Here is a 25,688-nt window from a genome sequence, read left to right as displayed (position 1 = left end):
TGCCACGACGTCGTTCAATCATTGAATTGGCACATGGATATTATTCGTTCTAGGGCCGAAACCACACCCTGTTGCGTTCGCTCAGACCACATGTAACATTAAAACGCTTATATCATTGAACTTATTTATAATTGAAAAAATCAAGTTGTTTGATAAAGTGGGGAACTTAACTTAGATCGGAAACTCTTCGAAGACTATAAAGAGAGATGTGATTGAATTACGGAAAAGGCCATGCCTCACGGTCAGATTTGAATCGATTTTCCACAATCATATCCCTATTAATAAATAGTGTTTTTATTGGCAATCATCTAGATATAATTAAATGGCCGATAATTCAAATCCTTAGAGGTGATAAACAAAGCCTCAAATATCTCTTTGAAATTATTTAGATTTATTAAACAAAAACAAACTGATCATCGATAAATGTATTATACTTTTGAAAAATAGTAACTTGTGTTAGTTCACCACAGCCGATATAATTGGCCCTTCCTATCATCCAGGCCACATATATCTGGTTTCTTGATTATGCTTTTATATTGAGTATTCTTAGAATTCTTTCGTGGCATAAAGGATAAGATGTCCGATGTATTTCCGTCGTTCGACACAATTACGCCGGGGCTCAAATCACGCAGGGCTTACCAATCTTACTAATGCCATACCTGACTAACTCGTGCTCAGAAATAACTTCAACAATGAAGGAATAACATAGTTATAAGAAAAACGAAATCCGCTTCGCATAATTACTAGTAGTAAGGCGTGTTAGAAATATCTAATACACTACAAGCACTAGAATTTTCACGTTCAATTTTTTTTTCTTAAATTTACCTGGTCTTAAGTGACAGAATGCCGAATTGACATTTTTCCCGTAAATATAGTTACCCACTTACCCGCATTTATTACTTAGAATAACAGCTGTAAAGCATTCACGTATAATTGAAATAGAAAACAACGTTTATACTCCACATGTCAATACGACCGCATACTGAATATTTTAGTTCGTATCGCCCAAAATACCCTGGGCACTTTGATAATACATATATAAATTTCAACACTTTTCAAGCTTGTAGATAATAATTTCATATTTATTTTAATTTGAGTACTACATATTAACGAAATTACAAAATAGCAAAGGTATGTTACGAATTTAAATTATACTAGTGAAAGATTTTCACTCCCTGGTGTGACTATTGCTAATTGTATGAAAAGCATAGATTTTTTAAAAGCACAGACGCACCTCTCCTAATTTGATGAGATTATGACAAAAAAATTCTCTGAAATGTTAACAACAACTGCACTGATTTTCATTAAAATCCCATGAATAGCTTAGTGACGCATACAGGATAAACATACACGCATGCAAACATTAACATCTTTATAGATTTTATAGGTGACTAACTGACCCGGCAGACTTCGTAGTGCCTCAATCGATAAATAAAATATCTAAACTTTATTTAATTCGGAGAATTTTCATATTTATCTACATTTTAAACCTTCTCTGGACTTCGACAAATAATAAAAGACCAAAATTAGCCAAATCGGTCCAGCCGTTCTCGAGTTTTAGCGAGACTAAGGAACAGCAATTCATTTTTATATATATAGATAGATAGATAATATAGATTATGACATTGGTTTATGACTAGCTGTTGTAAAGAGGGAACTAGGTTCCATTCGAAGTCTGTATGATTATTAGATGTTTAATATTAGGAGTCTAGATATATTTGTTCTTGTCTCAAACTAGATAATCCTAAATTGCGGGCGTTCAATGTCGATGCGTTTTTGACGTGACAACGTCTTATAATTCGATGGAGCCGGCTGCACGCAGGAAAAAACATGACTCATGCGGCGTTACCTCGCTCTGAGGCGTTCTATTTAAGGCTTGAAGTGCAAACGAGAGCGCGCAACGAGCGACAAAGAAGCACAATCGGCCTCCGCGTTCGGCAGCGTTCGACATCTGTCTCTCTCCTACTCGAGTGAGCGATGCATCCGCGTGGACAGCTGCTATACAATAATACATTTATATGTTTTCGTCAAGTATGAAGTTCAGTGAAAAGTGAATGTAGTGTCAATTGTCCATACAAAATATCTATCAAACAAATAAAATAAAAATTTTCTTTTGAAAAATGAAACCATTCCATCAGTATTTTCTTGTGACGTTGTCACGTTCAACTATCGTCAGTAAACCGACTTTACAGACAACCGATTTTTTAATTTTATCTTGAGTTCTTTATAACGAAAACTTTGTACGCGATAAAGTACGCCCTCCAAGGATTGCTTCTGCTAACAATTTAACGATCTAAAACTATATCAATTTAATACGTATCTCAATAAAAAAGTAATCCGCTTGATGGCGTTTTAATTTTCATTCAAGCTGATTGCGTTTGCACAGGGTGTTGACTACTGAACATTTTACAACCGTAATCTTGTTTTGTGTCGTAAAACTCGTTTATGATCGAGGATTTCATAAACATTTGTATGTTGGATAGTAAAAGGCGAAAAACCGCAAAAATAAACGTGCGTAAGCACGCCGTGTAAGTTACACGAAATTTTTATTAATATTCATAGAAAACCTTGTAACTTTGATTAAGTCTTTAAAATATCGTTAAAGTCGCTGCAATGGTTTAATCTCGCGTTTCGAATATTCAACAGTTATTGTGGTACTATAAAAATAATAAATTCTTAATTAAATTGTATTTAATACGGTGGATATTAATTAAAATTGTCTATATTAAATACTAGCGGCCCGCTGCGAGTCCGCTCGGGTCTTTAACAAAAATTTCAACGATATTTGACATTGTTTTATTTTTTTAACTTATTGCGGCGTAACTATAACAGTTAGACTTAAGCTGTCGCGACACTTTTTATAATTAATAATGTGTTCAACAAAGTCGTTGTAAATTATTTTATTCTATCATCAATAGTTTTCGCTGGGCACGCGATGTAAAGAATATTTTTTAGGTAATTTTTTTACACCTTGGTTACATTATTGGAGTTTTAGTAAGGATCCCTAATTTTTTTCAAAAAAGATTATATTAAGTATAGCCTATGTCACTCGGGAATAGTGTAACTTCCAAACAGTGAAAGAATTTCTCAAATCACTTCAGTAGTTTCGTAGCCTATTCAATACAAACAAACAAACAAATATTTCTTCTTTATAATTATAATATTAGTATAGATTTAATGTAACGCAATTGTGTGTCATGTGATATCCTATCGTGAAATCTAAAGTTAAAATTAGTTAACAAACTTACCGAACGTTGGCGAGGGTATGACGTCGGCTCTTGAGGTACCGGCCATGGTACCTCTGCAGCTCACCGATGCTGCCTTGTTCGGCCTGCATCTTGTGCAGGGGCTGCGACACAACAGCCTCTTCACCCAACCCAGTTTGACTGGGCGACGCACTAACCGCACTAGCTCCACACTTACGAGCCTTACTAGACTTCCGAGCTGCAGCCGAAACGCATATCTTAACAGAAGAAGGGCTTCCGAAGCTTCGTTTCTTGCCTGAGCTTCGTGACGAAGTATAAGCGGTGTCGGTACTGCTTCTGGTACTCTTATAAGACGGGGTGATAGTAGTGTCCGTTGCGTCTTCAAGGGGCCAATCGGAATCGTCCTCCTCTTCGATGCCGGGCAACGGAGATTGTTGACCGAGAGGTCGCGGCGAGCTTATTACAGGCTCCGGGGCGACTGCAAACAACCGATAAAGACATTTAGACACACAGCGGACGAATCTCCGCCGTAAGTGAATCGCGACTGGAGATATTAAGCTAGTTACGTGCGACGAATATTTGCTAAACGACTTCTGGCATCTAAATTAATTATATTGGGTTGTGTCCAAGTCTCGGTTGTCGTATTTCCTTAATTCGTCTAAAAAAGATTCATCCAAAGCATTCGCGAACAAAGAATATACAAAAAAAAATGAAACCAACAAAGAACCTAGTAGAAAATTAGGCGTTATTCTCTTTGATGCTTATTTAGTTGTAGAAAGTGTGTACAATGTGACAATAATTTATTACAGACTTTTATCTTCATAAAGTAATCATACCAATAAAGAGACACTGAAAGAGGAATACTGTGACCTTTTCGGCTGTCATCTTAAAGGCTTTGTAACGATCCCATAATAGGTTCACAAGAATTATTAATTTAAGCAATATTGAAATTACGTATTCACGGCTCGCTGTTCCGCGCACCGGGATAAAGCTTTAAGAGCTTTCCGGTCTCCTTAACATGAAACTTTGCGAAGAATTTTTCAAAATTTCTTACAACTTCATTATTTAAAAAAAAAAGAATCAAGAAATATTGTGACATTTGACAATAGACAGTGAAATAAATAGAAGCTATTATTACAACACCGTTCTAATCGTTGCGATATTTTTAATTTAATTTATAAGCCTTCAATTAATATTATAAAAATTAACTTCGTTTATTTAAAGCCACGTTTCTTTCTGTCAAAAATTTCATCGAAAACTAGGCGTTGAAACTATTTTTTAAATCCCCTCTAACGCTCTGTGTGAACAACAAAATAAAACAAGTCAGCGTGACTTTATATTGTATGTACATAGCGCGTATCAGCCTGTCAGGGTTTCAATCATGCGAGAAATTAAGGGTTGGGCCACAACAACTCGCAATACACATCAAATATTGTTAAATTATTCAGTGGAAAACTCTGGTATTACAGCGTGAATCTTGTACCTCTATATTAGTTTGTTTTCAGCTAATATAAGGTTTAACTGCACTACTCACAAAAATTCAGTAAATGAAATTTTGTGTTAGAAATGTTGTTGAATTTTACTTTTGAATAAACTAATTAAAACCTTTTAGACTGAACTCGTTTTTATCCCAAAATCGAATAGAAATATTAGAACAAAATGCATTAGATAATTTATTGACGATTAATTTAGCTTAATAATGCGATTACAGATTTATTAGGTAATTTGTTTGGTAGATTTTGTTAAAAATACATATAATATTATGTTAAATGTATACATAATTATTATTATTAGGGGAGCTAAGTTAAATTCTATAAGCGGTAACATAATGCTTTTCTCAAAATATTATACCAGATGTGCCGCGCGGTTTCACTGTCATTTAATTATTAGGCTTAAATTAAAAAAAATATATCACTACGTCCTTTTTATTACACACATTACTTAATATTACAAAAAAAGACATACTAACTCACATTTATAATATTTAAATAATGACATTGAACCGGAATCAATAATAGACCTTTTTTATTACTCTGCACTATCAGATCTACTGAATTCCTTAAACTATCAAGGATAAAGAAGACGTAATTAAATTGGGATTATTTCGTTTAATTTTGTTAGAAAAACTACTAACAATTGATAATAGATTACCGCGTTAGGTGTTGGCGGATCACTTTACTTTTAAGACAATAGCAGCCGTCATAAAACATGAACTGTATTTATTATTAATGATTAACTATCAAACGAAACTAAGCAACAAATTTTAATGCACCGTCAAAAAGTTAAAGAGTCGGTGAAATCCGGAAATAGGATCCCGCGCGCTAATAATTCGAAAATTCAATCAATTTTACTGGGACCGTGTTAACTGAAGTTTATCGTTAATAACACCCACATTCACTAAAGTTTCTGTCGTAGCTTCAATGTAAGCGCACATTCGCTATCATGATTTGTATATCATGTTACGCTGTAACTAGAAATTACTCATAGGGTAAACCGAACGATAATTGACACGTTCTGGTACATCATTGATGCCTCAATTATAAATTAGCACCGTAATTTGATATTTATGAGAGTGGTGCGCTGGGTGATTAACTGTATTTTTTTATTGTTGAATATATTTTGTGGCGCAAAACGAGCATACTTTAATTTTCGTTATTAATTACTCGTTCATTTGTTTTCAAATATGTATTTCCAAACATTATCTTTCAATTGACCAAAGGTTTCTTTAAGACCTTTAATATATTTGTATCTCTAAATCTGTATTTACTTGGTTTGTATTGACAAATATCTCTATCTATCTATCTAAGTAGAATCTTCGCTTACAGCTTTATTTTTTGTTTATTATCAGTGGTCGACTTTCGCCTACAGCAGTGAAATATTTTGTTTGTAATACAAAAATTTATATTTCCGTTAGTTCGTTAAAATTTATACCGTACATACTCGTAACACAGCGAGCTTACTAGACTGATTAATGTTGTTGGAAATCAACGGAATTGTTCTTCTAATTTAAGTGATACCTATTATTATTAAAACTGATTTTAAATTGTGTGTTGATGAAATATTTTTTTCGTATTTCGTGAGTCGTAGAAATATTTAAAAACCACTTTTACGGCTCTACTTAATCTCGAAAATGTCGGAAATAGTATGAATAATAACAGAGACATTAATAAACATGAGATTTAACTGTAAAAGTAAATGTGTTGTGTACATTAGTTGAAAAAAGCAAGTCCTGAGTTTCTTGCCGATACTTCTTATCAATGAAACTACATTTTATTAGTATTCAAAAGAGCCTGTCAGGTATACTTGAATAAATATGTACATCTCTGCGCTAAGGGAATGATGGACGGCCGAAGACACCAAGTAAACTACTTTTTTTTTATTGCCTTTGTAAGCAGACGAGCATACGGCCCACCTGATGGTAAGTGATCACCGTCGCTCATGGACGTCAGCAATGCCAGGGGCAGAGCCAAGCCGCAGCCTACCTTCTCTGGAATCGTATCCGCACCTCGGAGCCCCATCGCGAGCAGAATGTTAACATTTTTCAATTTTGCCAATTATCTTTCACTGTTAACTTACACAATATAAAAACAAAAAATAACAACTTTAACATAACATAATAATGATTGATTTAGATAGAAGAAGTTATAATTTTATTCAATTTATAACCAAATATTTACTTAACGTTTCAAATTTCAACTGAACTATACTGTGTACACTAATTGCTCGGGATAAGTAAACGGACAATTTGAAGGCTTACATAATTTTCTTGTCTTAAACATCTTAAGAATCCAGACAGTGAGTGAACGAATTAATTACGAAATTCTTAGTAAAATTAATAGTAAACTAACATCTGACGTACCGCTAAGAGTTGATTTGTAATTAGACTTCAAAAAAAATCGAAGAAATTGGCCTCGGAAAAAAAACATAATATTGACATACATCTCGGTATTATTTACAAAATTTATGACTATTTTAGATTAGACGACATTTGACATGAATTTATTATAACCAAAATTAATTCATTTGTCAACCTGAAGTTCAATGAACGAACAATTACTGCGAAATACATATTTTGTCGTGATTATTAAATTTGTAAATTTCTGACAAATTTCTGACGCGGAAATTGTAATTTACAACTACGGCGCACGGCAATACTGTCATAAATATTGATATAAAATTATCTAGCTATCTATTACACTCCGTGAACACATTATGTTTACTGTTCAAATGGATCAATAACGCAATTAGTCACGTCAAGAATCAACAGTAATACCGCGTGACGTCTATAACAGAAAGAAAAGTAATTAGTGAACTTTCCTCTCTTTGACGCATTTTCTTTGGTAATTCGCTAGCGTCCGTTAAAATGGACATTAGTAAAGTTAGAACGATCCGCATTAACTTCTCGAGTAATATTTGCATGCTCGATTTTGAAAGTTTTTCTTGATTAAAAGTTGACATAAAGAGGTGACGGTCGATTATGACGCAATCTGTGCCCAGCCATATTCGTATCTAAATAGGACCATTCCCACAAATACCTATTACTATCGAAATACAATATATGTATTTAATGACAACAGACTAAAATAACAGAACAGTGTGACAAATATGAAAATGTGTTTGTTGCTGTGTTGGCACCACTTAAATATGCAAATAAATTACGAAGTAGTCTATGGATTCATGTATGACAGATTACTTTTTTGTTCAGAAAAAAATACAATATAATTATGTCGTATTACTTTTTAAATTTAACCGTGGCAAAAACGACGAACATACTCGTATATTTTTACTTTCACAGAGTTAAAAAAATGATACATATTTTTAAGCTTGAAGGCAAAAAATAGTATTTCTTACACTAATAGAATTCGAAATTCCCAATTGTAAATTTATTTAATTTTCTTTTTTTTTTCAAGCATTTGAACCGCTTTGATTGAAGCTCACATTCAAAATGTTTTGCGTAAAGTATCCACCTTATACTGATTGATTTTTTACCTCATTATTCCAAGATGGTTGCCTCCGTGACTAATCTGTATCAAACGTTCCCGTAATGGATCTTGTACAAAAGCATTTTGTTCGAAGTTAATCACCATGTAACCTTTAACTTGGCCCACTAATTTAATGTCGTTTAGCAAACTTCGGTCGCTGTTCTCATATTAAAGCCGACTTAAGGTAATTTCCAAAGATTTACACGAACCGATATAGAGCAACTTCTTCCCTTAGTTTATAGAAAACCCGAGTATTTAAGGAAGGTGTTATTTGAAGAAAACAAATATATAAAAAGACGTGTGGCACTCGGAGACTGCCGCGGTAAAGCTATTGCATAGCATTTTTTATCAACTTATGCAATTATAAATAGACAATAATAATTTAATATTAAAACAACAATAAAATAAGATCCGGCGAGAAACTCAGTGGGCTAACTTTCAATGAATCTGCTACATTGTGAGTATTCCATTTTGACCGCGCACTCACTAGAGGGCGCTACATGGGATAGAGACACGCCTTTGGATGCCAGTTCTAGCTCTCATTCGCCCAGAATCAACGGTTTAGCTAGTTTATTATTCTTCGACTAAGCGATAGAAAATGGCACGCCCAACGCATTGTAATGTGATATAATTTTCTATTTTACAATTCCGTTTGTCACCGATAGATGGCGCTTGGCGCAAAAGCTGAATCGCGCTATCGTTGTGTTACCCACGAAATTATATCACATATTTTGATAGTACATAAATTGGTGTTTAGATTTCTTACTTTAAACTCTCGAATATATTAAGTGTATAATCTATGCTTTAAACACTACACAAGCGCAACGTGTGAATGTGTTGAACGCGAGCTACATAGTAGGCGTACTGAGTACTAGTGAGGGGTGGAAGGTTTTTTTCGTTACGGAATTTCATGATTCCGCTCTCAAGCCGCGCTCAAGATAATAAAATCCCGCGATAAAATCTATGCAATAGCTTCATAAATGTAAAGCAAAACTTATATTTTTAATAATAGTATACCTTCTATTTAATAAGGGTATATATTATTATACCCATCCTTAAGAAACGTTGTGAAAATTAACCTTATTATCGTAATCTCTAGCTAACACCGACACTAGTATATTAAAATGCCCTCCAAGCTTTACTCTGGATGAACCCGATGGCCCGCATCTTAGAAAAGACGAATGGTTTTCCAAATAATCAAATCCTATTTGGGAATGTACGGGAAAAGACGCAGACTCAACATTTGTTTGTCAAGTTTCGCTCGAGTGAGCCAATGTATGCTGGTCCGCAGCATCTGGTCCCAAAACACATAGCGAAGTTAATTTTAGATAGTTTCGAGTATTGTTTACGGGTCTTTGTAAACTGTTTTTAACGAGCCTTAGCAAATCATATTTGTAAGTATCCCCGGTTGTTTCAGTTATTCGATATTTTTTTATATTAGTTTCCGATTCGAAGTTTAATTTAAAGCAAACAAAATTAAAGAGTAAATCATTGGCATTCTGCTAGGTGAATAAAGAGCAGTGTCTGATTGAAAAAAAAAAAAATTTTTTTCGAGACCATGAATTACATTCGTATTATCTTTGGATGAATCTATGAACCTTACTGAATCTGCATTTAAATTATTTAAAAATTAAAGAACTACTCGCTAGATTTTAACTGTAGATATTCCAGGAACCAATAATGCATAAAAGATTTGGTATACTACAATGCAGTTGAAATAGCGACCACGTGTCTCGAGATGATTGGTGGCATTAACGTTTTCAAATTTATCAACACCGGTAACCACTCAACCCCAAAAGATGCATCAAAAGGGGTAATAAAAATTTAATGGTTTAATTCTATGTCAAATTTTTTTTTTTGCTTAGATGGGTGGACGAGCTCACAGCCCACCTGGTGTTAAGTGGTTACTGGAGCCCATAGACATGTACAACGTAAATGAGCCACCTACCTTGAGATATAAGTTCTAAGGTCTCAGTATAGCTACAACGGCTACCCCACCCTTCAAACCAAAACGCTATGCTAATGCTATCAGCATAGGTAAGAAAAAAGAAACTTTAGGCCAAGACGATGTAATGTTGTAGGTGTTCTGGGTGGTCCGCCTTATTATGGGGACATACGAGATCACATCTATTAACTATGTTATATACTAAATGCTATCCTAATACTATGCTATGCTATGCTATAATATATAAGTATACACACTTCAACGACTTATGTAACTAGTAGTGAATGTGTAACTTACCGGTAGGGTCGGCGAGCTGCTTAGGACTTGACTCTCGCAGGGCATGTTCGGCGTCGTCTTGGGGCGCCGCCGCGCGCGCCCCGCACCAGGGCACGCAGCAACGGAACACCCCGCCTCCGACCAGCTTGGCGACGTGCGCGCCCCCGCACCAACGCGCCTGCGCCCCTCCCGGCGGACACCTCAAGCGCGTACCCGCATGCGATACGGACCCGCGCCGTAATCACCATTCGCAATCACCGATCTCAATTGAAGCTTCCGACAGTTAACTCGCGCTGCTAACTCTCCGCTCCGAGATGTTTTCGCACTTTTATAAAGATCGCACAAGAATGATTTGTTGCTATCAATTTATCATAAACGTCAGTCTTGAAAAACAAACACCTAGAAGTTATGGGAAAGTATCGATATGTCAATTACTCTTTAAAACTCGACAGAGTGACATTTCGATGCCTAAGGACAAAAAAGGAAGGTGATTCTCAAGGAATAGGATATTGTGTCTGCGATTTATTTAAAAATAGCACCAAAACTGTTATAGTTTTTCACGGTCTTTCGAATTTCACCCAGTTTTCAATTTTAGCCCATTATATTTAAATTTAATATTCAATTACCGTTTGTTTCATGCATATCTGAAACGTTTCGGATGCTATTGATTTCACTCACGGTTAATATTCACGAACCAATCACGTTGCGGTGGTTTTATGTTTTAGTTTCAAACGATACAGTTCTGCAATGTACGTAGAGTTCCAATTTAATATGTCATTTGAGACAAGCTACGTACAAAGCAAGTGTAATAACAAGCCTCTAGAAATAGGTACGTTTCAATAATAGTAATGATTGAAATTTCAAACGTACGGGTAAGCTCAAGACGTGGATTTCATAGCATAGGATATTAGTTTGTATTTGCTGCTGTAAATGTGATGCTGAATTCGAACAGAGCAATAGTTTTTTGAAGCGAATTTGTTGCCAACAAAAATCGAGAGAAGAAATATTTCATTCGAAAGGTAACTACGATTTAGGAGTCAAATTATTTTAGAAACACTCTAAAAGAAACGTAATTGTTTAATGATTGTAATGCTCTGTCAATTTACAGTAGCTTATTAATTAACCAATTCCGATGATTAGTCTACGAGTTCAATTTGACTGTTGGTTCACAGAATACATTTTTGATTAATTATTATCATCTTAATAATATTCATTTCACACGAATTATGTTTCTTTCAAAGACGGACCGTGGATGTTTCAATTAATGTTATTTTCTTTTTTCTCCACCTTATTCCACTAGGTGGGGTCGCCACAGCTAATTTTTCTCTTTCATTCTCTTCTATCAGTCGTCATCACAACACTCACTCCTCTCTCTCTCATATCGTCATTCTCACACTCCATCCATACCTTCTTCGGTCGACCTCTTCCCCTCTACCTTGCACTACCATTTCCATACATCTCCTAGTCACATGCATCTTCTCTCTACGCATAGCATGTCCATACCACGCTAACCGTCCGCTCTTTAAGTTGTTGCTTACCGGGGCTACTTTCACACTTCCTCTGATATACTCATTCTTTATCTTGTCCATTCTTGTCACTCCACGCAACCATCTCAACGTTCGCATTTCTGCCGCATGCACTCCTCTTTCATGCTTTATTTTCGTCGCCCAACTAATGTTCTAATTCCATATTCCATATTAAAATCGAGTCGTAGCCTAATTCGAATATGATAGTATTTTTTTAAATAATAGAAAAATAATATTTTCTCCAGTCTTCGCGAGACGTAGATATAATTTGAACTACTTTTACGGTTTCATCTCGCGTTTTTATTGTCATTATATTACCCTTATCGTTTCGAATCCAGTGAATACCAGCACAATGCTAATACAGTCGTACTAACTCCACGTTTGAAATGTTTTAGTTCTAATTTTAGAAGCTACTAATTTTTCTAAATAACAACCTAACGCGTCTTTACGATAATTTCCAAAATGATTAAATACCATCGTGAAATAAAATCAAGCCCACAAAATGTTATAAATTTGGGTAATTATAATCATTTAATTACCGTTCCGGTCTGATCTGAAAACCTTAAGAAATGGTATTGATGTTGTACTAGCTATGGGATCCACAGTTTAAGTCCTGAGATGATTTCTTCATTAGCAGTTCCTTAGTAAAATGTTATATTTTATAAAAATAAATGTAATATTGCGCTTTCGTTGCTCTAGTCTAGAACAAACCGAGATACTCTAATTATAACAAAAAATAATTTCAAATCAACGAAACGCTTGTCAAAGATGAATGTAATTAAACATGCACATTTAAAAAGAATACTTCTTTCATATCGAAACATAGCATTATAGAAATGTGGACTTATCGAAAAATATATGAATTAAAAATTTGAATTAAAAACAGAAATGTATTTTTTGCTTGTTTTATGGTTTGTACCTACCCATGTGGGATTACAAATATTCCCTACCTGCCTGCTTGACTGTAACACTGAGCGGTCCTGCGCTGCACGCCCTTCCACAAGTCATTGGGTCATCATTTTTTTATTAAATTTTATTACAAGATGTCATTTCTTCATCGTGGAAGTCACTCATGAAAAAATATGAAGGTGTTACATATTCACTTAGCTTTTCTTTTAAATCGATTATTGCCGCGGTAAAGCTATTGCATAGTATTTTTTATCAACTTATGCAATTATAATTAGACAATAATAATTTAACATTAAAACAATTATAAAATAAGACCACGCTATATTTATAAACATTAACAAAAGCAAAACATTAACTGCCCCTTCAAACTCATAAGCTAGACCGCGCGAGAGAGAGAGATGGGCAGACTTTTCATGATGCGCATGCAGTGCGACGTCACGCCGAGCGCTTATTCACAAACACTACACAAGCGCAACGTGTGAATGTGTTGAACGTGACTATATGGTAGGCGGAGTGGGAGTGTTAGGTTTTATTTTCGTTACAGAATTTCTTGATTCGGTCGCCACGCTCAAAGCCCGCGATAAAAGCTTTGCAATAGTTTAACGAGCAAAATCTATTTGTCATACGAATGTTTACCCAGCCTTGGAATCGAACCTACAGATCGTCGATCCACCAGTCAACGACTCTAACTACTGCGCAATTGCGTCAGTCAAAAAATAACCGCATGCGATTTATGATCGCTGGCATGATCGCATGTTTGTATACAAGTATACTGGGTGTCCTATTTATTTTATATCTTCATTTCCATCATACATACACATATGTATATTCCAACCTTCGCCTAATTTTCTGAAGCTAGTATAAGCCAATTTGTGAACAAGAGCTTCATCCTATTCCAGACATGCGACTATATATCCATACTTATGCTAAAGAGATCATTCGTTATTTCTTCACGTCCCACTTATCCTGAAGAGAACTTTGTAATTTTGTTTCGCTCCCCAACCAAAAAGAACAATACCCTAATTCAAAGCACAAAGACACCGAAAAAAATGTCACACCCTATTTCAAATTACATGATTTGCTAGTTTGGAAATTTCAAAAGGATTTCCAAAATTTTAAATTACTTCGTGATCAAATTTCTAAAATTACCTCTTGTAGATTTAAAATCAATGTCATATATAACATTCCAGTTTTGTTATGTGACATACTTATTGAATTTATACTCTACCGCCGGTTATTAAAAGAGCCACAGTCCTGAGAAGAACTGACGATATTCAGCGAGATTGACTTTTGAAAACGCTTTATTGGCTTGGTATGTATGTTTGTTTGTATGTAACGAAATGTCTGAACGTCATTGTTTTCATCCTTTTTTTGAATTAAGGAATACTGTTGGAAAATAGGCCTTTCCAGTTTCACCGGGACAGGTGGACGAGCAAAGGCTCAGCCAAGAGGGGATGGGATTTGCTAAGAGCTGTCCGAGTGCCTCTAACTCAAGAGCAACTGCTTCGCCAATCACGTTTCTTTTACCCACTTGAAAACGTCTGATAAAAAAGCAAATTAGCACACGCATCAAGGACCTATGACAATACAATGATTTTATAATTCCGTTTTAATATTGATGATGATGAATAATATTGACTTATATCAACAGGACAAAAAAATTATAATATATCCAATCACTTAATAATTCAGTTTGCTATTTAATCGTGTTTTTTGGTTATTAAACTACATGTATTTGACAATTTGAAGTTTTTTATCGCCTTTTCATTGGTCTATTGTTTAAATAAATCAAGGTATTCCTGGTGCTAAGTGCGTAGCTATAGAATTATAACCTATGAACAGTTATAGACAGACACTATAACGTAAATGCCACCACTCGCCTTAAGAAATGAGGTTAAAGTCCCAATTACATTGAAAGACCACTATCATATTCTTCAAGCAGGACAGTTTGACCGCAGAAATGAGCTAGTAGTTGGTATTAGCATTGATTATGTAATTATTACTCACAATAAATATATTTAAAAAAGTATTCTTATTCATGTCATCAAATAACTATTTCGTGAAAAAATATCTGTGCATACCAGAGATTGTTCATAAAACATGTCTGAAATGCACGATCATAATGTTACGCAAAGTTAAAAAATACAATGTTATTTCAGTGTTTCGATAAGCAGATTATACGATAAATCAATGGAATGCAAACAAATAAACAGTGTTGTTTTTATACGCATGTAGGTGAGTCGGCGTATCTGATGGATCTGTGCATGAAGATAGGATTATGATAGTATTATTATCCGTGTATTAAAAGTATTATGTATGGTGTGTTATTATCTTCACAGATGAATTATTGTCGACGTATTATGTACACGGGGCATGTTTATTCTGTGGCTCACGAAAATTACTATGTATATTTTATTCATAGTTTAAGATTAGACCAGTTTATTATGGTCTGTTATTATTTTCATTAACTTAGATGTTTTCAAACGTGTTCAACTAAATAAAACGCACTTCATATAAATGTATTTTGACATTCATAATAAGTAATATTACGCTGTGAATCTAATCGATATGTGTTTAAGCGCGGTCAAGGCCGTCATATAAATAATTTACAAGTGACATATAACCGATGCCAAAATACACTCTACGTCTAACAACTTCCCGTTTCTATTCTGGCGAACAACGGTCATGTTCTCATTGATAAGACGTTCCGTTTTCATTTGTTCAATGAACAAAACAATGAGAGATTGATTGAAATTATTATTGAGCACCTAAACAAGACTAACACAAGTTATGAACGAAGCCATCAAGAGAACAATTACGGCTCGTTTAGCGGTTGCAAACTTCAATTGCGGTGGCTACGGTTTATTAAATAGGTAAGTAAGCAAACGGATCTGAAATCGTGATGTACAAATTATTATTTAATAATGACCGAATGAGATTACGTATGTGGCTCTGTCGGATATTACACAAAGAGAAATTGTTTTCATGAATAGCATAAATTGAGTAATTAAACATTTCTCTCGCACGCAACTAGAACATTATTTAAGTGATTACTTTTTGAAACTGAAACTACATTTTTTTTAATAATCTCGATTTTATTCGTCATGAAACGTGATTCAAATAGAACTGTATGTATCGACGCAACGGTTTTATTATAAGCACTAATACTTTGTCACGAGTTATCGCATCCCAGGGTCGATTTTACGTGTATCGTTTGAAGATGTGGCAAACATCACGACCGCGGAAAAATATTGGTTTGACAGGAAGTTATCTCGATAAGATTTGCTTTCGTGTACATTAATTAATAAATTAACGAATCAGGCTAGTTTTAGTAAGATAACCACCTGCTAAGCGGCGGGATAATCGTCGAAAATGACTCCGTTCTCGCGAAATACACGAATGTCCAAAAATATTTGGAATGATTTCTTGTAATAAGATGTCAAAGCAAACAAACAATCAACAAGTAGCAAGAAAAATCAATACCTTCGGCCAGTCGTAAATCTTAAATGCCAACTCATGAATTTAATATTTGAAACTTTTTTCATTTGAAAAGATTGATTGAATGGAGATCCTATTTCGGTATCAAACAATAAATGTATAATAAAATAATATAATAAAAAAATCTCCGTTTACTTTATTCCTGAAGTCGTATAATAACTTGAGTATTATAATCATGGAACATATAAATTCTAGATTAGTCATAAAACCATTTTCGTGTTTTCCAAGACCTTGACACTTTACTAAATACTAAATGTAATGTTAAGTACTCACAGCTCGCAAGCAACAATGCGTAAACCTTTAATGCATGTTTTTTAATGTGCTATTAGAGTTAAACTACTTCATGCTATACTCGTTGTGTCTTTCATATAACCGAAATTGTGAAATTATTCATGAAAATAATATTAATGCACACTGTGTGACGTGAGTGAGTCGATAGCATACCGAAATCGCACCCCTTCCCTCTTGCTTTCCCTCTAAAAATCAAATTCGAAGCGAGTGGATTTGTCACAGACAGGTTGGGTACATCCAAAATACACACAGCTGAATTAATGCCCAAGTGGCACACTGCACTATAAACGTGTATGTGTGGGTAAGTCGTTTCGCGTCACGGGGCTCGCCGCACCAGGTGCTTTCGTGCTGACTGATAATGACGCTGATGTTCAGCAGTGCATGTCACACGTTTTCCACATACGCGGCGGGGTGATGAAGCGGTGAGGCGGCGCGTCGACGGAGCGGCCCCAAGCGTCGCGACGGCCGGCAGACCGCGACTGGAGCGTCACTGCGCGTCGCAGCCTAGGGCGCTGAGAGAGCAGGACGAACATACTCTCAAACACTGCGCTTCTACAACGATTCTAACCCTTGGAACCCCTTACTTGATTCTTATTTTCCTTGTTTCGAGACAGTGTCTTGTGTTATTATGCAACCGCAAAAGGGTTTTCACCCCGCTTAGCGTCCGAACCCTTCGGCAACGTTACGTAGACGTCACAGATAGAGATGCTGTGTTGCTTTTCGTACCGTAAGAGTTCCGCGCCACGCTAATATTGAGCGTCTGTGAGCTGTTACTTACCATGAACGAGGCAGTAAATAGTGTGCATTATCAGAAATTCCGATTCCTCAAAACTGATTAATCGTAAGTTTGTAAGAAAATTGGCTTTTATGCAACAACAGTGAACAACCACAAAAAGTATAAAGTGTTCAAAACTTCGGAAATAATATAATGATAATAAAAAGAACGAGATTAAACCGTAAAAGCAGTTTTATTATGTATAAAATTCGCAAAAACCGTTGAAAATATTACTTATGCAATAATATTAAAATAGTGCTCTTGATGAATTTTTTGGTGTGTTTTTATTAGTGACCGTGGTTTTCTCGCAATTGTAAATCCGCTTTTACAGCTTTGTATTTATCTTTCGAATGTTCGAATGCATTACGGTTTTGAGTTCTGCACAGTTTTCCATGTATTCCTTTTTCTAAATTAATTAAATAACTTGTACAGTTCAATCTTCCCCGATTCGAATACTTTAGAGACTGCAGCGCGAACGCAGTAAATATAAATCACAAACGACCAAGGATAGAGTTATTTAAAAAAAACTTAAATAGTTTTAACACAGCGATTACTAGCTTCTATTATTAAGCTATTGCATAGCTTATATCGCAGGCCTTGAGCGCGGCGACTGAATCATGAAATTCCGTAACGAAAAAAACCTAAAATCCCACACTCCGTCTACCATGCAGCTCGCGTTCAACACGTTGCGCTTGTGTAGTGTTTGTGAATAAGTGCGTGGCGTGACGTCACACTGCATGCGCATCATGAAAAGTCTGCCCATCTCTCTCTCGCGCGGTTTAGCTTATGAGTGTGAAGGGGACAGTTAATGTTTTCCTTTTATTAATGTTTAATATAGCGTGGTCTTTTTTATTATTGTTTTAATATTTGTTCGCGACGGACATGAATAAATGTAGAATAGATATTATTCGCGACGGACATTGATAGTTTAAAAATAGATAGGAAATATAGTAATAGTTCAATAGAGATATGTTCGCAAAGTACAGCGAGATTTAATAGAAATAGACAATGTCCGTAAATAGACTGTGTTAGAAAATAGTTAAAATAGAGAATAAATAGTTATAAATGTCCGTAAATAGATAGTATGTGAAAAATAGCTGTGAAATAAATAGAGAGAATGTAAATAGAAATAAGTAATTTGTAAATATTTTGTTTGAAAATAAAGATTGGTCCTCGTGGTCTTTAATTTGGCGTGGGAACGCAGGAGCGAGTCACAATACGGGCGACTAATAGAGCGACTAGGCAAACAATAGGCGAGCGAGGCGGCCGAGAGAACAATAGACGCCCACCGTGCTCGGACTCATAATAGCGCTGGCCGAGTGCGTGTGGGCGACCATAAATAAGGGGCCTACCTCGCTGCAAATTCACATTCTCGCTCACGACTCGGTCGTGCGCGGACGTGCTTTCCGATCCGTGGCCCGCTTGCGAGCCGCGTCTCTGAACTCACAGTTGTGCTCGACAGTGTAGTGACCGTGAATACATCGTGCGTACAATTCGGTAGTGCGGACGTGCCGATCCGTTGGTCGCTTGCGATCTGCGTATCGAGGTCCATTTTTGTGCGCTAAAGTTTTGTAACCGCGAACCCACCCTTACCAACTGCCTTTTTCAAGGCAACCAATCGCTACGTTCAGCTTCCTGTGGCACTCACAGGCTAGCGATTTCCTAACCCTTCCCAAAAACAACAGTCTTTTTCAAGACTAGACCCCGCTCGCGATTCTGCCTGCTGTAGCACTATACAGCCCGAGCGGGTTCCTTTCCTTTTCCCCGCCGATTGCCGTTTTCACGGCATAGGCATTCCCCCCCCCTGCTCCTTGCTGTCCTGCAGCACAGGGGGGTTACAAATCCTATCCGGGGCCTCGCCTTTCGGCGAGTTCAACAAAAGTCCCGGGGCCGCCCCCCCCGGGCAAGAAGACAGCAAGATGAGTGAAGATTGTATCAGTGAAAGTGCTAGTGACATTGTCGGGTTCCTCCGGGATAGGTACCCGTCAATTAGGGCCGAGTACTTAGCGTATAGGGCCTCCCGTGGCAATCCCTCCCCCCCCGCGTCCGTCGCCGCGTATTTCAACCGTGCCTCGGAGGCACGCCGCGCGCCCCCCGCCGCCGCGTTAAGTTCGAGCGCACGTTCCAACGATGCGACTCACGAAGCGCCTAGCGCTACCCCCACCCCCGCGCCCGCGTCGGTTACGTCATCACGCGCTACGTCCGCCGCGACCTCGATCATTTCAAGTTCAGGCTCCGATACCGAATCGGAGATGGATTTCGAATCCGCGTCAAGCCCTCAGCCTGGAACTTCGGATGGGTTCCAAACCGTAACGCGCGGTAAAAAGCGTACTCGCGCCGTGGAGTCCCGGAGCTCCACGACGAAGCAGACAAAATCCGCGACCGCCTCCCGCCCGCAGGTAGTCGTGACACCGGAGTCGGACTCCGCTCGCCGCGTAACCCCGCCGCCGCGTCCCAAGCCCGCGCCCGCTCCTAAAGCAGCTGCCCCGCCCCCGCTGATTCTCCAGGAAAAAACTGCGTGGAACCGCGTTTCCCAGGCCCTTCAGGCAAATAAAATTAATTATACCCATGCGCGTAACGTCGCGCATGGGATTCAGATAAAGGTCGCAACGCCGGGCGACCATAGGGCCCTCTCAGCATACCTCCGAAAGGAGAACATAGGTTTCCACACCTATGCTCTTCAGGAGGACCGCGAGCTCCGCGTAGTGATACGCGGAGTCCCTAAAGAACTCGACATCGACTACATAAAGGAGGATCTGACCGCTCAGGCCCTCCCGATAGTTAGTGTGCACCGGATGCACAGCGGGCGGGGCAAACAGCCCTATAATATGATACTCGTGGCGTTAGAACCCACCCCGGAGGCCAAAAAGAAGATCGCATGTCTCACGACAATTTGCGGCCTATCCGGGATCTCAATCGAAGCCCCCCACAAGCGTGGCACTCCCGGGCAGTGCTACAGATGTCAGCTTTACGGCCACTCGGCTCGTAATTGCCACGCGCGCCCCCGCTGCGTAAAGTGCCTCGGCGACCACGCCACACTAGATTGCTCGCGTGTTAGGGAAACCGCGACCGAACCCCCAAGCTGTGTCCTATGCCTTAAGCAAGGGCACCCCGCGAACTACCGTGGATGTCCTAGGGCTCCGCGCAAGCGTTCAACCCTCCCAGCTCCGCGAACCGTCGGCCCAAAGACTTCGGCACCCTCAGTGCCGAAACCTGCCTTCGTGCCGGCTGCAGTTCCCACGGTTTCAGCGTGGAAAAAGCCGCTGCCGTATACGAAGGCGGGAACACAAACCGCACCCCCGCCCCCGCTCGCGACACGCCCCGCGCCTCAGCCCCTGCTCGCACCTCGCCCCGCGCCCGCGTTCCGTCCCCCGCAACCCTCTGCCGCCAACGACTTCGCGCTCGTGCGCGACTTCGTCACCGCGGTGAACTTCGACCGTCTGCGATCGTTCGCTGACGCTATCCGTAGGTCGACAACCCCCGAACAGCGGCTCGCGGCCGCGTTCGATCACATGGACGTTTATGAGTCCGTGTCGCGTACGTTATAAAATCTTTACCGGTAATCAATGGCGCAAAAAGGTAGAGAAAAACCGTATTCCCTTACGTTAGCATTCTACAATGCTAACGGACTCGCGCGGCAACGCGATCAAATTTTCGAATTCCTCCGCGATAATCTTGTAGATATTCTATTAGTGCAGGAAACCTGTCTGAAGCCCTCGCGTCGCGACCCGAAAGTCGCGAATTACGTCATGGTTAGGAATGACAGACTCACCGCCTCCAAAGGCGGGACTGCCATTTACTATAGGCGGGCCCTGCACGTTGTCCCTCTCGATACTCCCTCGCTCTCACATATCGAGGCGTCAGTGTGCCGTATCTCGCTGACGGGACACCAGCCGATCGTCATCGCATCCGTTTATCTCCCCCCGGACAAGCCCCTTCTGAGCAGTGACATCGAGTCACTGTTCGGCATGGGAGACTCCGTCATCCTGGCAGGCGATTTAAATTGCCACCACACTAGGTGGAACTGCCATCGTACTAACGTTAACGGTAGGCGTCTCGACGCGTTTATAGACGACCTCACCTTTGAAATAGTCGGTCCCCCAACTCCAACATGTTATCCGTATAACATCGCGCTCCGTCCGAGCACTATAGACCTGGCATTGCTTAGGAACGTAACTCTGCGCTTGCGTTCCATCGAAGCAATGTCAGAGCTCGACTCAGACCACCGACCTGTCGTTATGCAGCTCGGTCGCCCCCACAACCCAGTCACTGTTACGAGGACCATGGTGGATTGGAATAAGCTGGGCACGTGCCTAGCCGACACCGCTCCGCCAATCCTCCCTTACGGCCCGGATTCGAATCTATCCCCCGAGGACACCGTCGAATCCATAAACATCATTACCGATCACATATCTTCCGCGATCATTAGATCTTCTAAAGAAGTCGATGTGGAGGACAGCTTCCACCGCATCAGACTGTCCCCCGATCTTAGGAATCTCTTAAGAGTTAGGAACGCGGCAATCCGGGCCTACGATCGTCTTCCCACGCATTCAAACCGGATTCGGATGCGTCGTCTACAACGCGAAGTCCACTCCCGCTTAAGCGACGCGCGTAACGATAATTGGCATAGTTATTTAGAACAACTCGCGCCCTCCCACCAAGCATACTGGCGACTAGCTAGGACTCTCAAATCCGAAACTACCGCTACTATGCCTCCCCTCGTACGCCCTTCAGGCCAACCACCGGCATTCGATGACGATGACAAGGCTGAGCTGCTGGCCGATGCACTGCAAGAGCAGTGCACCACCAGCACTCAACACGCGGACCCCGAACACACCGAGTTAGTCGACAGGGAGGTCGAGCGCAGAGCTTCCCTGCCGCCCTCGGACGCGTTACCCCCCATTACCACGGACGAAGTTAGAGACGCGATCCACAACCTACAACCTAGGAAGGCACCCGGCTCCGACGGCATCCACAACCGCGCGCTTAAACTCTTGCCAGTCCAACTGATAGCAATGTTGGCTACAATTTTAAATGCCGCTATGACGCACTACATCTTTCCCGCGGTGTGGAAAGAAGCGGACGTTATCGGTATACATAAGCCGGGCAAACCGACAAACGAAACATCTAGTTACCGTCCGATTAGTCTCCTCTCGACGATAGGAAAAATTTACGAACGGCTCCTTAGGAAACGCCTCTGGGATTTTGTTACCGCGAACAAAATTCTCATAGACGAACAGTTCGGATTCCGCTCAAAACACTCGTGCGTACAACAAGTGCACCGCCTCACGGAGCACATTCTGATAGGACTAAATAGGCGTAAACAAATCCCGACCGGCGCCCTCTTCTTCGACATCGCGAAGGCGTTCGACAAAGTCTGGCACAACGGTTTAATTTATAAACTATACAACATGGGGGTGCCAGACAGACTCGTGCTCATCATACGAGACTTCTTGTCGAACCGTTCGTTTCGATATCGAGTAGAGGGAACTCGTTCTCGTCCCCGTCAACTGACCGCCGGAGTCCCGCAAGGCTCCGCGCTCTCCCCGTTATTATTTAGTTTGTATATCAATGATATACCCCGGTCTCCGGAGACCCATCTAGCGCTCTTCGCCGATGACACGGCTATCTACTACTCGTGTAGGAAGATGTCGCTGCTTCATCGGCGACTCCAGATCGCAGTAGCCACCCTGGGACAGTGGTTCCGGAAGTGGCGAATAGACATCAACCCCACGAAAAGCGCAGCGGTGCTCTTCAAAAGGGGTCGCCCTCCGAACATCACTTCGAGCATCCCACTCCGTAGTAGGCGCGCAAACACCTCCGCCGTTAGTCCCATCACTCTCTTTGGCCAGCCCATTCCGTGGGTCTCGAAGGTCAAATATCTAGGCGTCACCCTCGACAGAGGGATGACATTCCGTCCCCATATAAAAACGGTACGCGACCGCGCCGCGTTTATTCTAGGACGACTCTATCCAATGCTTTGTAGTCGAAGCAAACTGTCCCTCCGTAATAAGGTAACTCTCTACAAAACTTGTATACGCCCCGTCATGACGTATGCAAGCGTAGTGTTCGCTCACGCAGCCCGCACCAACTTGAAATCCCTTCAGGTTATTCAATCACGATTCTGCAGGATAGCCGTCGGAGCGCCTTGGTTCCTTAGGAATGTGGATCTCCACGACGACCTGGAGCTCGACTCTTTTAGTAAGTATCTACAGTCGGCATCGCTGCGCCATTTTGAGAAGGCGGCACGACATGAGAACCCTCTCATCGTAGCCGCTGGAAATTACATACCCGACCCAGTAGACCGAATGGTAAACCGTCGACGTCGCCCAAAGCACGTCATTACGGATCCTCCTGATCCATTAACGGTGCTTTTAGGCACCACAAGCACCGGTCACCGTCCTCGTCGAACCCGTCGCTTGCGACGAAGGGCTCGACGAGCGAACTAACCCATAGACACAGCCCACTGAGTTTCTCGCCGGATCTTCTCAGTGGGTCGCGTTTCCGATCCGGTGGTAGATTCTGCGAAGCACTGCTCTTGCTAGGGTCAGTGTTAGCAACTCTCCGGTTGAGCCCCGCGAGCTCACCTACTAACGTTAGGGTGAAGCTGAAATAGCCTCTCAAGGCTATCAGCATAGGTAGGGAAAAAAAAAAAAAAAAACTGCAAATTCAGTTCGAGACAGCGAGCCGACGAGTCAAGACCTCTCCAGAAGAAGAGGAGAGCGCCAACCGAAGAAGAAAAGACTCGCTCCTACGCCCTGCGCCGGTCAAGCCACGAGGACCGTGTGAACGCCATACTTGAAGCCTTCGTTATTTTCCTCGAACCAATCCCAGCACCCGTTCCGCGACAGCCACTGCGGCAATACTCGAGCCACCACGTTTCAACGAGAGTAAGAAGTCTAAAAATCACACGTGGTGGCCGAAACCTGAGCGGTGGCCGTCCGGAATATTGGTCCTTCGAGAGCCGGATTCATTTGAGGAAGATCGAAGAAAATTGAAGATTGAAGATTGAAGAAATGGTGCTCACACGGTCCGAGAAGATGAGGTCGTCACGCCTTGACCGGCCCGGCAACGAAGCTGTCTCGGGCTCAACATCGCAAGACGCACAGCAACGAGCTGTGTCGGCCGCGCCGCGTTCGGGAGTGACGCAGGGACCGCCACCGATGGCGGCAACCTCCTCCCAGTCAACCGCGCCGCGTTCGGGAGTGACGCAGGGACCGCCACCGATGGCGGCACCCTCCTCCCAAGTGGAAAAGTGTCCGGGAGTGCCGCGGGGCTCACAAGCGATGCCCCCCTCCCGCCAAATATTGCCTACGCAATACTCGCCGGCGTCGCCAACGGGACCGAACAGCGGGGTCTGTCGTCGAGTGGTCAGACCTCCCAGCACCGCGACACCGGCAACAACTTCAGGCGACGCAGCAACGGAGAGCGTCGTATCCGCGAGCCAGAACAGAAAAGAGTCAGCGCTCACGGCCAATCCAATTGTACACGGGTCCCACATCACGGACGCCGCTGCCAAAATCTCGACGACAGAAGAAGGCTCCACACTCCGCGACGGGATGGCGCCACCAGTACGAGGATCTTCAAGAAAGTCGAGTCAACAGTCACAACGGCTGTTGCTTATGGCGCGCCTCAAGGAAGAGCATCTTCGCGCCAAAGAAGAACAAGCCCGACTCCAAGCAGAGCTCGCCGCCGCCCGCATCTCAACATTAGAAGCCGAAGCGCTCGTTGAAGAGGAGGAAGATGCGCGCACAACACTCACGGAGGACGAGAACGAGCAATCACAGCGCATCGATACATGGCTCAGTCAGCAACGATCGATCGCGCTACAGGGAGTCGAAGAAAGAGTAATGCAGCCAACACACGGATCACCAGCCACCATCGAGCAACCGCAACTGGAACTTCCCGCACCAATAGAACAGCTGAAGCTACCGGCCCCTGCCGCGGCACCGATTGCCGCACCTGTCGCACCGAAGAGCGACATCGCCGAACTAGCAGCTGCCATCGCGACGGCCGCCCGCCAAGCCAGGCCCGGACCATCGCACCGGTACTACGGGGAGCTTCCAGTGTACAGTGGATCGCACCAGGAATGGCTCTCCTTCAAGGTCGCCTACGCCGAATCAGCGGACAGCTTCAGCGCCGCAGAGAACACTGCGAGACTTCGGCGTACGTTAAGAGGAAGAGCAAGAGAAGCGGTCGAAAACTTGTTGCTGCATTACACCGAGCCCGCCGAGATCATGCGGACTCTAGAATCGCGCTTCGGACGTCCAGAAGCAATCG

At 41.1% G+C, this 25,688-nt stretch overlaps 1 protein-coding gene across 5 annotated transcripts in view; it reads right to left on the bottom strand.

The window, feature by feature from the left end:
• The window catches only part of LOC101742254 (cAMP-specific 3',5'-cyclic phosphodiesterase), a 632,766-nt gene that overhangs the window by 452,271 nt on the left and 154,807 nt on the right, over positions 1–25,688 (bottom strand). The window contains exons 1-3 of one of the 5 annotated variants that reach the window (XM_038019027.2): positions 16,787–17,124; positions 10,431–11,053; positions 3,249–3,684 (exon numbers count right to left, since the gene is read on the bottom strand). The exons of 2 other annotated variants lie outside the window; for them this stretch is intronic. In XM_038019027.2, coding sequence (XP_037874955.1) covers positions 3,249–3,337 — 89 coding nt within the window. In that variant the 5' untranslated portion in view covers positions 3,338–3,684; positions 10,431–11,053; positions 16,787–17,124. Of the gene's footprint in view, positions 1–3,248; positions 3,685–10,430; positions 11,267–16,786; positions 17,125–25,688 lie in introns of those variants that run through there. 2 more of the 5 variants (XM_062674973.1, XM_062674975.1) reach the window with 2 other exon arrangements.

This window comes from Bombyx mori, chromosome 22 (assembly GCF_030269925.1).
Source record: "Bombyx mori chromosome 22, ASM3026992v2".
Classification (NCBI taxonomy): Eukaryota; Metazoa; Arthropoda; class Insecta; order Lepidoptera; family Bombycidae; genus Bombyx; species Bombyx mori.
This window is presented reverse-complemented; position numbering and strand designations above follow the sequence as displayed.